This window comes from Protopterus annectens, chromosome 4.part1, assembly GCF_019279795.1.
Source record: "Protopterus annectens isolate FY-2018-M chromosome 4.part1, PAN1.0, whole genome shotgun sequence".
NCBI classification, from domain to species: Eukaryota; Metazoa; Chordata; order Ceratodontiformes; family Protopteridae; genus Protopterus; species Protopterus annectens.
Genome location: NC_056734.1, coordinates 838,936,319 through 838,951,027, shown reverse-complemented (window position 1 = coordinate 838,951,027; position 14,709 = coordinate 838,936,319). Strand labels below are relative to the sequence as shown.

At 41.8% G+C, this 14,709-nt stretch overlaps 1 protein-coding gene across 1 annotated transcript in view; it reads right to left on the bottom strand.

Annotated features, from left to right (window-relative positions):
- The window catches only part of LOC122801096 (ceruloplasmin), a 452,049-nt gene that overhangs the window by 31,223 nt on the left and 406,117 nt on the right, over positions 1 to 14,709 (bottom strand). The window contains exons 17-18 of the mRNA XM_044070617.1: positions 11,341 to 11,480; positions 5,622 to 5,784 (exon numbers count right to left, since the gene is read on the bottom strand). Coding sequence (XP_043926552.1) covers positions 5,622 to 5,784; positions 11,341 to 11,480 — 303 coding nt within the window. The remainder of the gene's footprint in view (positions 1 to 5,621; positions 5,785 to 11,340; positions 11,481 to 14,709) is intronic.

Here is a 14,709-nt window from a genome sequence, read left to right as displayed (position 1 = left end):
TGATTTGTACTATTGTGTTACACAGTTATCACAAGCACCACAGACACTATAGGGCTGAGGGCTACCAAAAGGAATGTCTACAGTGATTGACATCAGCACATCATGTGATATCAGCCAATTGGATGTGTGGTGGGTGGGACATGCCTCATAATGGAATTTTCTCTGTCACTGTCTGTTTTTCTCTTCCCTACATCTCTGTGTGTATGTTTAACATATTAAAGTGTGTTGGCCTTGGATATGTGTGAGTATTCCTATACAATATGTGTGCAAAGCATGAATGGTGTACAATTTGGTGTGTGTGCTCAGACATCTGCAAATGACAAATATGTATAGTCCACTGTGTTGTCAGACATGGGCTCCATTTCTCTAGGAGCATGCCCAGTATAACCTTCTGTATTGAGTGTGTGAATCCATTCCAGGTAGGGTTGTACTCCAGTCCAGAGTTTGGTGTTCTACACCTACAGCTAGCAACCTGTTTTTGCAGGATATCTGTAGATAGGTTGACAATATGGAGTCACAATGGGCGACAGATAGTGGGATACTATTGCTGTCTGTGCTGCTTGGGTTACATGGTTGGTGTTAGCAGAGATATTCAGACATATGTACTGTTTTATACTATGATGTATTATGTCATCAACTATTGACAGATATACTTATTTGCTCACAGTTATTTCCTGGGAACTACAAGATGAATGAAGCTGTGTCCAGTATTGTGGTCTGCAGCCTAGAAATTCTTGCACACTCATGCCATTCTGGAAGGGTAGCTGCAGACACTTGCTGATGGGTCTGTGTAAATGGTCCAGTACCTTGGTACTAAGGTGGCTGAGGATCCCCTTCTTGTACATATATCGACGTAACACAATGGCCATATCCTGCTGTGGCCATACCTCTCAGCTGTACAGATTCACCCAGGTTACCCAGAGGCAGGGCTCATATATCTGGTCAGTTCCCCTTCACATTGTGGTTTATGAGCAGGTTTGTAGCCACCCATTACTGGGTTTGCACGCAGGGCTAGTATGGGCACACATCAGAGTTTCAGACTTCACACACTCCATGATGTTCATGCTTCTACACCCCCCACTCTGTTATTCTATCCTCTTCCTAACATTATGCGAACAATATCTGAGAAGTATCCCTATAGTTGTCCTTTCATCCCAGCGGTATTTAGGGGTTGGTCCACAGTTCATACAGTAGGACATGGTGGGCTTGGTACTGGGATTTGTCAACATGGCCTTGCATTTGTGTTCTGTTGACTGTGTTATGTTGTTAGTTGGGACCTCATGAGATACCATACATTGTCACTACGGGTGAGGCACAGGCCTTTGACAGAGGACTGTAGGCCATTTGGTAGTGATGCAGGCCATCTGTAGCAGGCCATTGTATTCTGTCCCTCCTACATTCCCAAGCTGCGAGCCAGTGGATTCCCCTCGGGTGACAGGGTAAGTGTGCCAGGTGTTAATGGCAATAGTTCTTGTCCATATTAATCCATTGGTCTGGATGTAGGCAGGGTGCTGCTTACAGCTAGGGACACACCTGCATGGGACACCTCTTCAGCATGTTGCATTCTGTGGGTATTCCCATACAAAAGTGGGGTCATACTATACTCATTCCCAACAGCAAAGATATGACCTGTGATAAACCTGTGTCTGATGGTGGGGTGAGCTGAGTGCATGTGTCATATGGAAGCTACTTGTAGCTGACTCACAGATATACATGGGACATTCCTCTTATGCTGTCTTGTGAGGGGATATAGGCAGTCTCTCATTACTTCATAACTGTGCCTTTTGTGGTCTGCCAGTGATTGGCCAGACTACATCAGTATTCCATACTACACAGACAACTAATGTGCTGCTAACCTGTATGTACAATTCCAAAGGTATGTGCAGTTGACATTTACATTTTATGTAATCTGTCTAGGGTACTTCCACCTGTGTACTGTGTGTATGTATGGGCTCACATTCATGGCATGTCCATCTTTCAGACGGTGACAGATATTGACATCTGGACAGTGAGTATGGACAACTGCTGACATGGGTATTGCTGAGAAGCATTATGGTTGGCACTGCAGTTGTCGGAACATGGCCCTGTCATCCACAGTACTGCCCACAGGCCACCGAGACACAACCCCCCATGCCTACATTCTGACCACTTCCAGACAATATTAAACACATAACAACCTAACACATGGACCCCTGCATATTGTACACATGCAACAATTTATCCTGTAGATTGGGCCAGCTCGGGTAATCTGTGCTCCACTGTTATTACACCTCACACTTACATGTTAGTGCATTTCTACATAGGATTGTGTGTGGGGGGGCATTTGCTATGACTGTACTGGTATTTCAAGTACTCTGTTGGCTTCCATTTCATTTTGTATTCTGACCTATCACGCAGACTGGAGGCATACCAGTAGAGTACATATTTTAGGTTTTATTGACCTACATTTCAGTTTCAGACTTCTTACCCTTCAGAACTGACATACAACTGCCTGACCAGTTGTAGTCTGTCTGTGTAGGTCTGGAAGGGGGCTGTTAACCATTGTCATCAATTGGAGGCCTTAGCCCAGCCTTTCTTTGTGGTCATCTACATCTGTCCTGCTGGCTGAGATTGGTGGTGGGTATGTGAGCCTCAATGACATGCATGTGTATGCTTATGGCCATACATTTGGGCCACCACATGTACTGCAGTGGGATTTGTCACCGTGTCTAATACTGCCTAGTATGCTGACACCAGTATTTGTTATGGATTTCATGCTGCCCATATAGGTGTCCACTATCTGCTGCCATGCAATTCAGCCACCCGATGCATGCTCACATCCATACCATAGATACAATTATCAGAACATACTACTCCATTCAGCAATTGATAGGAAGAGTGACTTACCTTGTGGCTGTGCCAGTACTGAGGACAGTGCTGGAGGGATGACTATGTCGGATGCACATAGTACACTCCCTATACATGGTAAAGCACAGGTAGTGTCATGTTTGGCATCCCTTTTACTGTATGTGAGAGTCAGAGAGAGATGTCATTCCCTGGGTCCCTACTGTGTCAGTGTATATGCTATGCATTGCCTCATTGTCAAGGCCTGGGCATACTGGGCATGTTTCCTTCTTCCTACATGGGCAGGCTCAGGTAGTTCCTCCTCTGGGTCACTCTATGCCTGTGATGGCCTTGGCAATGGTGGGGGGCTGTGTGGCCTTGCCCCGTGCTGTTTCTGGTGCAGTTGTTTCCACAGGATCATATTGTGTAGCATGGCACATACTATAAACATTTGTGTACATGTAGCTGGAGAGTACTGCAAGGCTCCACCGGATATGTCCAGGCAGCAGAACCATGACTTGATCATCCCAAAACATGCTCTATTATGATTCTGGTTTGTGCGTGTGCCTCATTGTGGATTTCTTGTTCAGGTGTGTCTGCATCATCAGCCACGGCTCCAGTGCGTAGCCAGCATCCCCCACTAGGTGGCCATATGGGATGTCCCCACTAGCAAATGACTGGTACAGCTGTGTCATATGCCAGATGTGGGAGTCATGATAGCTTCCAGGGCTGCCAGCACACACATTCAAGATAATGCCCTGGGCATCGCACATGACCTGGCAGTTGATGGAGGGGAAGCCCTTGCAGTTTATGTAGACCCTACCCCGCTCACCAGGTGGTGCTTTGATGTGTATGTGTGTGCAGCCTATAGCGCCCACTACCTCAGGGTAGTCTGCTATTTGGTGGAAGAGACGCATATTGCTAGTCAACGCCTCATGAGTGTTAAGGAAATATATGTGCTCACCGGCATGTGCTGAAATGGCATCCAGGAACTGGTGGAGTACCCTGGATGCTGATGCCTGTGAGATCCCCATGATATCCCCAGTTTCCCTTTGGAAGGTACCTGTAGCTAGTACTCTTAAGCCTACACATACCTTGGTATCCACTGGGATGGGTTCCCCTCTGTTGGTTTTGTGTGTGAGGTGTGGCCAGCACAGCTCAACAGTTTGCTGTAGAATGTCCCTGTCCAGCCTGTAGCGCTCCACTATCTCCAGCTCATGTAGCCCCTGGTAGGTTACCCTGGATCTGTACACTCTTCTCCTTCTCTTCACTGTGGGTTGGTTGTCAGCATTCACATCCTCTCCATGCTCAGCCTCTTGCACATATTGATGTAAGAAAATGACAGCAGACCCTAACATTTTGTTAGTTTTGTCAGGTAAAATTTCCTAATCTGTGTACACCGGTGGTGTAGAGTTTGTGGGAAAAAGCAGACTGCAAGGTGTTTGCATATTTTATAGTAGTATGCTAGACTGTTCCATGTGTAATTGACTGATTCTGATACATTTCACCTGCCAGCTATGCTAGTTTTCCTTGATTGCCTTCCTACTGCTGTTTCCCATTGCCTTCCATTATAAGTCCCAAGATGCAGTGTGCATACCCAGTGCTCAGATGTGAACAGAGCTGCTATTTCCTGTTTTTTTTTTTGTTTAAAACCCTGTGCATGGCGTGCACACTCATTTAGACAATGTAAACACTGCTAGGCAGCCTCAGACACACCCCCTTCCTTAGCTGTGCTTAGATAAGTGCAAACATGGGACACAGAGCTCCAATAAGCTTATAGCTTGCATGACACTCCCCCTTGTGAGGTTATCCACCTCTTAGGCTTATACAATGGTGTTGCTGCACCTACACAGTTGGGTGCAAGCTAACACTGAGAGGAAATCTGTGATTCAGTATCAGTCCCCTCATTTGCATAAAACAGAATGGTAATTCATAATTACCACACTCACACTCAGCCTTCCCCCTTAGCAACCACTATTCCCTGGTATTATTGTCTTATGCATGCCAGTGACTATTATGGCAAAATGCTGATTTGGGTTTAAAAGCTTATTTCCAACTTTTTTCTTATTTTCGGGCCAATCCCGTTTGCGCACTGCTGGCCTATGCTTAAGCGACCAAGGTCAGCCAAAAAAAATATATAGTTGTTCTTTATAATTTTGCAACTATTTCTCATGCCAGTGCCCATATATTTGGCCATTGGCATGCCTACTACATTGAATACATGCTTTCTTTAGAGCTGTCATGCCTCCGTTTTATAATTTGCAGAAATGTATTCGGTTAGTAACCGAATACATTTCTGCAGGTTATACTATTCCTGCACAGACACCTGCCTGCTTCCTGGATCACTAATTCGCCTCATTTGCATGGTTTTCTCCAGCAAATGAGGTAATTAGCATATAGCAGTGGTGTCCGTGTGGGAATATTGTAGGTCTGCTCGTGTACATCTCGGGGGCTAATTCCTGGATCGCTCGGCGGCCATATTGCATGCAGCAGCTCTTGCACTATTCAGGCACTCCGTGCAGAACATGCTGAATCCAGCTGAATGTGTGCAAATCAGTGTGTGCTGACAGGGGATTATAAATATCCTGTATTAGGAGTGGAGCAAAAACAGTGATAATGCTGGAAAATGATGGACAGGAAAACAATGACTATAGCTTGAGCTTAAAGGAAGTTAGCTGTTGGACCAAGCAGGTACAAAACTAGTTAAATGCAAGACTGAATTAAAAAGTAAGTTAAGTCATACACCCTAAAAAATAGTGGAGTGGAAGTCTTGTAAGTCAAAATCTACTGATTCTTACCTTCTTTTTCAAGGACTGTATAGGTTGTTTCCATACCACCATGAATGTGGTCTGCCACGTGACAGTGAAGCAGCCAGGTACCAGGATACTTAGCAGTCATTTGTAGTGCTTGGAATGTTCCTGGAAATAAGTCATATACATCTGCCCGGTATACTCCTGTACTCTGTTAAAACAAAGGCAATCATAACATCAAAGGGTGTCTACTACAGCACACAATATCCTAATAACCTTTATAAGGTTATGAATAAAATTTAATTCTAAATTAAAAAAACGTAAACAACTCATTAGCTGATGGTATGCTTTGGCATCTGACTTTAAAAACTCAGTAGTTAACTGAGAATTCCATTTATTTTATTTTTTTTTAATTTTTAGAAGGCCGGTGATATTATAGTAGAAATGCAGATGTAGATTTTTTTTTTCATCTGGTTACCTGATTTATACTGTCATGACATACCCTAAGCAGAGTTTCATGATGTAATACCTGTAAGTATGCATTAACTAGTCATATAAAAATGCCTACCTGTATTGAGAATAGCATTTCCTTTAAATACATATTTTAATGTGATTATTAGTTTTTATCTTAGCAGAATCCATTTTAGGGTAATCAGGGGAATTTGGGCTAATTTACTTAGCCTTTGTTGACCATCTTAGTTCCAAGAGGCTAGTGGCTTATTTTTAGGGGAAACACAAGGTTGTATTTGTATTACTAGGGGAAATATGGCAAGGGCATTGGAGATCTTCTGCTCTTTTCATTAGGTCTCAAGGGATCTTTTGTATCCACACAAGCTATCTCTAACTTGAGCAGACGGGACTTCAGTTTAACATTTCATCCAAAGGACAGCACACTCAAGGAGAGCAGCACCCACCTTATGCTGCACTGTAGTGTTAACAATCAGTGTATCTGGAGTGGGAATAGAACCCACAGCCTTCTACAATAAAGGCAACTGGTTGCATTACTGACAATACTGATCAAATGACATACTCAGAGTCACCTAGTAAAATCAGGTAGATAAATAAGTTTTAATTGCTTTGTTTCTACAGATGAGTTGATACAAATTTAATCAGATATTAATATTCCATGCAAACTAATTATGCTAATGAAACTTGGCATATACACATACATTCCTCTGATGTCCCACAGTTGTACTTAGAGCTGAGTCTTGGTCAAATGGGGCCCTGGGGAGGTGATGGATCAGGCCCCCCATGTCTCTGCCCCCCAGTGTCTTGGTTCAACAGCAATGCTAATGTCCCATTACTTGCCCCCCCAGTTATCAGTAAAACACTGTTCAAGTCTGTCAGTGTGCATACTGTTTTCTTCATTACTTCCATAGCACAAACACTGATAGTCATTTGCTAAATAAAACAATACCATCTCACAATGAAAACAGACTTTGCATGAGTAACAGTAAGCTCCTCTAACCTTGAAACTCACATTAAAATGCACCTGGCCAATGGAGGATTAAGTGTACCTTTGGGCTGTTTTCAAACCATGGGTCACCTGCACACAGTTTTAGGACCATACATAAATGCATAGCTTCTTTGATTTACATTAATGATTGTATTAAATTATATTCTTTGTTTCATACAGCACCACTTATTAGAGTGAGTTTTAAATTTGTAGTTTTTGAACATTTTTCCAGTAAGCAGTGAAACAAACCATATTAACCAATAATGACAAGGCTATCCATGTCAGAATATTTCAACCATAAAAGGCCACTCAAACTGCTGTCATTATAATCCACCAATAACAGTTAAAATGCACTATCTCTGCAGAAGTAAAAGTCATCTGAATAAATTCACATTAAAGAGATCTGTAACTAATGAAGAAGTTGCTGCTGGCAAATAACTTTGCATTTCAGTCCTTCATCTACAAATTCATTGTCTGCTGACATTAAAGAATAAAGTGCCTATATGTTACATTAAAAAAATGGCAAGCTGTTGACATGCAATAGGTAACAGCTGGCAAACTAACAGCAGGTTCATAGTTACTAGGCATATCATCAAAAGGAGGACACAGCATGCTGCACAATAGTGTCAGCAATCTACCTGGTATGAGAAGAAAACCCAGAACCTTCTGCACCAGTGACAAGTATACTACCTGTTGCACCATTGCACCATTGACACTGAGCAGCACAACTAAAATTCAATGACTAATATTCACAGAGTGTAATACTCAGTGATTTACAAGAACAAAGAAAAAACACAATTAGGGAGAACTGATGTTTGGTGTGGAGGTCTAAGGCACTTGCTTTTCCAAAAGCAAGCCTCAGGGTTTGACTCTGGGCAAAGTCACTTAATTAGATAGCCCTCCTGAATGTGGCATTACACACAAACACATCTTGAACCCCATAAAATGTTATTAGTATTTTAGGATTGCTGCAAAACAAATCCTTCTGACCTTACTTACAATCGCAAATGCTACAGATCTCCTAATACAAATGAGTATACTGTATACACTTCTGAATTCTACTCTTTTATGGGCAGTTGCATGGAAGTGTTTGTTTCCATCCACTACAAGAACCGTGCTGGATTCAAAAATAAACATACATGGTGGAATTCCCATGTAAACAGACTATACAATAACAGCAACAACAATAAAAGCAAAATAAACTTAAAGCTGTCTGCAATAGGTCTCATTTCTCACAGTATAAGAAAGGATTTAAAACTGCTAACTAAAGAGCTTGAGTACATCATCAAGAAATAAATACATAGCTAAATATGAGCTCAGTGTCATTACCAACACAAAAGTCAACAACAAAGCCTTTTTCAGTTATATTAGGAAACTTAGAAATGACATCCATTATTGCACAAAACTTCTTTCAGTTTTTTTTTTTTTATGAAATGCATTTATTGTTTCAGTATCTTAAAAAAGGATACATGGTGAAGTATTCCATTTCCAGCTTACCAATATTCATCAGTTCTGGTCAATACTCAAGAGATCTGTGTATGCAGTTTGTCAAAAGCTATGATTACCCTATTCAAATGTTTCCTTATCATAGTGCTAGTTGTTATTTGGGTTTTTAACCCTCTTTGCCTTGATCAGGTTCCAAGGGACTGGATGCATTGGAGCTGTCCACCCCCTGTCTATTCTTGTTCTTGTCCTAATGTGTCCTTTGTGCTTCTTCTTCCCATTTATTTCTAATCTCATCCAGACAATCCCATTTTTCTGATGCATCTCAACTGGGTATAGTTTCAATATTTCCTTTTCTAGCCACTTCTGTTCTTCCATTATTTGGAAGACACCTTCTGCGCTGGGTGATCTGACATCCAATATCTAGTATTTCCTTTTTAGCCACCAAAAAAAATAAGCTCCCTAATGCTTTCTGATATTCTGTCATCTTGTTTCTTCTACCCAATTAACACAATAGTGAGCAATACATACAGGGGAGGAATGAGTTTAAAAAGAAGGCAAGACTTAAATGATCTATGTAATCTTTGATGGAAAATGATTGGGTACATTATATGTGATGTATAATGTTTGCAGCTGGGAGTGTGTCAATTAAGGTTTGTGATGTAAAATGCTTGCAGCTAGGATTGTATTGGTGTGGTTTGTTTTTTATTTAAATAAATGTATGATGGCTTATGTATTAAGTGATAATTTAGTAAAGATATTTCTTGTTTAAAAAAAGGTTCAGGAACTGAATAGTTTATGTAATGTTGCTTAGGTTATATGATATATAACAATATATGTGAAGCATAATGTCTGTCAGTTTTAACTTGTTAATACAGTTTGATTACTGGGCGGCCACGATGGTGCAGTGGTTAGCATTGTCGCCTCACAGCAAGAGGTTCTCTGGTTCAATCCTTGACTGGGGTGCCTGCTGTGCAGAGTCTGCATGTCCTCCCTGTGGTCGTGTGGGTTTCCTCCGGGTGCTCCGGTTTCCTCCCACATCCCAAAGACATGCAGTAGGTGGATTGGACACTCCAAAATTGGCCCTAGGTGTGAATGTGTGCGTGTGTGTGCCTTCAGTGGAAGGTTGGGCGCCGGGCTGGCAATTCGACACCGTAAAGCTCCACTGCCAATCATGAGTGGACAGGTGATCCGCTGTGGTGACCCCTAACCGGGAAAAGCCAAAAGAAGAAGAATAAGAATACGGTTTGATTACTGTTATATAAAATGTAAACGTGCCTGTGTCAAGTGATAATTCAGTAAAGGTGTTAAAAAGAAAATAGTAACTTTTTGTAACTTCCTAATTGGTTCCCATTGGCAACCTAATTATCTTTCTCAAGTTTATTTTCCAGTTTCCTAATTAGAGCAGTCCCAAAAATATGATGCCAATCTCTCTTTTCTTCTTTTAAGCAACTCCTACAGTATGGGTTGGCCTCCCAGTATATCTCATGCAGCCTAACTGGTATGTAGAAATACTTGTACAAACACTCCCAACCAAAAATTCTAAACGTCCTTGATTTTGTAGCTATCCTAAGTATTTTACAGATATCCTGCCAATCTTCCTTTGTTATATTCCTTCCTGTCAAGTTTGCCATGAGTCGCCTTACTGCTCCATCTATCTTTTATTAGGACTCTATATGTTTTACTCACTAACCCTTTCCTGCTAGCCAATTCCGTTCTTGCTTCTATTACTAACTTTAATAATTCAGGCTTCAAAATGGCTCTCCTTTTCATTTATTTAATATAGTTTCTGTAAATCTCATAGACATTTTACCCCATTATTATCTAATCCCTCCTAAAATATAGATGCTTCATGCTGGTTTATTAGTAACTAATAAACTACATCTATTCTTTTTTTGACCCAGGACCCCTGTTGACATCTAGCATTGGCAAGTGAGATCATTCTTTGGTCTCTTTTACTTCTAACAATAGTCTTGCACTCTAGAGCACCTTGTTGGGTTATCCCTTCTTTGCATAAAGGATTACTCTTCTGAAGACCATTTTAGAGGTCAGTGGTTAGGGGAGACAGTGGGGTAGCTAGTGGGACCATCACACTGCAGATGATCTGTATTTTTCTCTTATGCCTTAACTTCCTGTGACACTGATGTGTTTAGTAAAAAAAGTCCACACATGCCACTATAGCAGGTTTTCATGTGAACAACAGCTACTAGTGGTGGTGTTACTTTCTAAATCAATCATGCTGCCCAAGAGTAGTACAAGTTGTGCATGATACTGTGACAGACTTTCAAAACCGTGTACCTGACAAACACGTCAAGCCTCGATTACTCAGTGATCTCCCTTCTCTCCAGGCATCTGACACCTAGCCTGAACCAAAGGTTCCAGCAATGCATGAAATTATCTCCCACATCTGTCATGTTCCTGCTCACTTTTTCTTGAGAATTCTGACTGTAACTGTTACCCATAACTTAATTTAACTTTTATAGGCAACCATTTCAATATAACAACATTCTGAAACATCTGATTTTTTAAATCTTTAATGTTTGTATACTTGAATGAAGTTAAATTTTGAAGTGTATACTATAGTTTACTTGCCAGATCAAAATAGAACTATAAATTTTAAAGCAAATGTCAAAAACATTAGGCTGACATTGCAAAAAGACTACTTAATATGCAAATAATACCAAGCATTCGGAAAATCTTTTTCAGCTTTGTTCTAGATTGCTTATGAAAAATATTGTCTCATAGCTATTATTTAAGATATATGCTGTTATGCTTTTACAGACTGTGCTTTTTCTTTTCACAAATAGAGTTCTTATAATTCATTCTAATAACAGTTGTATTTGGTGTATTTTAAAGAAAAATAGATACCTTATAATCAAAGCTGTGTCCATGGAAGTGAGCGGTGTGAATGTCAACCTCATTACCCATTCCTATTAGGTACCAGTTAACCTTGTCTCCAACATGCATTGTGAGGCCTTCCAGGTTTCCATAAACTTTCCCATTGATGGCTATAGGAATGAGAAAACAATCACACAACATTTATTATTCCTTACTTTCCTTAAGCAGTGCATAGCTTTTGTTCTACTTTAAAATGTAGGTTTCCTTAGGTTTTGTGCTTTGATTTACTTAGTATGTTACATTTTCTCCAAAACAGAATGCAATGACATTACCATTCCATATTTTCTAAAAATATTTTGTTTTCATGTTTATGGGTGTGATGACCCACCACTGCCAACCAATATGTGATGTGGATATCCCACCTCTGGGCCAGTAATCAAGGAGCCTAAATCCTCAACACTGGCACCTGCGCGAGTATGTTCACTGGGAGGATAACAGGTGCACACACAGTATTTCCAGATGAAGCTCTCTGCAACAAGTGCAGTTTCCCTTAACAGCACACAGAGACCACAGTCAGTCCGGGGCTGGTTCCATTCTCTTTCTCCAGATCTCCAATAAGACTCTCCACTGGCACGGCTATAGATCTGAGTCCTTAGCCAGGGTTCCAAGCCAAGTCCTCCAACACTATCTCTGTCCAACCAGTGCCTTGTGTCCCTGTCCAAGTAGCTGACACACACACTCTTTGAGATTTGATTTACACAGACAAACACACACACACACACACACACACACACACACACACACACACACACACACGCACCCACGCACACACACACACACACACACACACACACACACACACACACACACACACACACACACACACACACACACACACACACACACACACACACACACACACCTGGGAAAGGCTGGCACAGGTTTACTAGCTATGTCCCCACACACAACTGGGAAAGGCTGGCACAGGTTTACTAGCTATGTCCCCTCTTGCCCAGACTATAAGGTAGTTATCACTGCCACCAGAACCCCTCACCAAATACTTTAAGGCACTTAACACAGGTTGCCCAATTTTACTATGTAATATTAATAACAATACAAATGGCAGTTTGACCAAGAGCAAGGCTATTAAGAGTAGCTCACACAGTGACACCAAATAAATATGCAAGTACTCTCAAAATTTAGATATCTCTACAAAGATTAGCCACAATGAAAGGTTTAAATATATTTATTAATAAATAATAAAAGAACAAGAAAATACTAAGTATATATTAACAGTATATGTTCAAAACCACAGGAAATATTTAAAATAACATTGCAGGACAGGATCACACAAATAAAGAAAAACAATATCTTAACTTGTTACCACTCCCACAAGAGGGGAAAACATACTGGACCTGATCATCACCAACATGGGGACTCTATGCTCCAGACCAGAAGTGTATCCCTCACTGGTAAGATCAGACCATAAACTGATCTCACTGGATATTCACATCCCGACCCCACCCCCTGCCCAGAAAACCACAGTGAAAAACTTCTCTAAAGCAAATTTCACACTCCTCAAAACCGAGGTGGAATCCTTCAAAGCCCCCGGGCCTGTGGAAAATACCCAGACCCGCAGAATCCTTTATAAATGCATTCTATGAACACCTTCAGGAATGCATGGATCATGCAATCCCAAATAAAACCAAGACCCAATCCTCAAGGCAGACGACCTGTCTGGTGGACCCCAGCCATAAACAAACTATACAATAGAAGGAGGAAGCTACTACATGATAGAGCAAAATCCCAAAAAGGGAAGGCATCTCTGATCAGTATTAGCAAAAACTAAGGGCACTCATAAAATCGTCAAAGGCCAGCTTAAAGAGAAAAATTGCACAGGACACTAAAGATAATCACAAGGCTTTCTTTAGTTATGTTAGGAACCTGGGTGGGAATTCCCAGATATGCTCAGAATTAGTCCAAAATGACAAAAAATACACTGATCCCACAGACATTGCCAACATCCTAGCTGACAGGTTCAGCGCAAACTTCTCCCCCCCCTCCCCACCAAAAGGGCAAATATCTATCCCAGCAGAGTGCTGCCCCCCTGACATCTCAGATGCTCAGGTGAGAGCTGCCCTCTCCAAAGCAAAAAATTGCTTCAATGGGACCAGACGGTGTCCCAGGCTGCGTCCTACATGAACTCCAAGAAGAGCTAAACCCAAACATAAAACTACTGTTCAATCTCAGCCTTACTACAGGATATGTACCCAAAGAGTGGCGTACAGCAACAGTGGTCCCTCTCCACAAAGGTGGTGCCTCAACGGACCCTGGAAACTATCGCCCATAAGCCTGACTAGCTTGGTCTGCAAAGCTATGGAAAGGATCATCATGGACCTCATAAATAAAGATATTGGGGACCTAAAGACACTGGATCCTACCCAGTTTGGCTTTGTTAAGGGCAGATCCTGCCTCTTAAACCTGGTTGACTTTTTGAAACAGTCACCAAGGCCATTGACGATGGGAAGGTGGTCCACACAGCCTATCTGGACCTCGATACAATACCCCACTCAGGCATTATAGATAAGCTCACCAGCTTAAATATAAACCCCTATGTCACTAGATGGGTTGCAAACTGGCTCAAGGACAGAACCCACATGGTTAGAATTGCTGGAGCCATGTCAGACTCCAAACCAGTTACAAGTGGCGTCCCACAAGGCTCAGTCCTGGGACCTCTCTTGTTTGGTATATATTTTTCAGAGGTACAGGCCAACACGGAAGGACTGTGGCTGACCAAGTTCGCAGATGACTGCAAACTGGCGCCATAATCGACTCTCCAGCCGACACAAGCATCCTCCAAAAGGGCCTCATAGAAACAGACAACTGGTGCCAGAGCCATGGTCTCAAGCTAAATGCCAAAAGTGTATAGTCATCCCTTTGGCAAAAAACAAGTGCCCACAAATTACCACATAGGTGGTAATCCATTAAGTACAGAAGACGTCATTAGGGACCTGGGGACCCAAGTTGATAGCAATCTCTCATTTGACAACCACGCAAAGTGGTTAGAAAAACATTTTATATAGCCCACCTAATCATGAAGGGATTCACATCTAGATTAGGAGAGGTCATCATGCCTCTTTACTCATCCCTCATCAGGCCCATAATAGAGTACAATGCCCCTTTGGGATGTACCTTACCAAACACCTGCAGCAACTGCAAAGACCTTAAAAGTACCTCACCAAGAGGACCAAAGGGCCCAAACAGATGCCATATGCTACCGGTTAAAGAAACTCCAGCTCTACTCAGTGGCATACCGCCTGCTCAGAGGTGACCTGTGCCTGACGATAAGGCCATGTCCAACCCGAATTAAGGGACATGCTGCACCTCAAAAATCCAAAT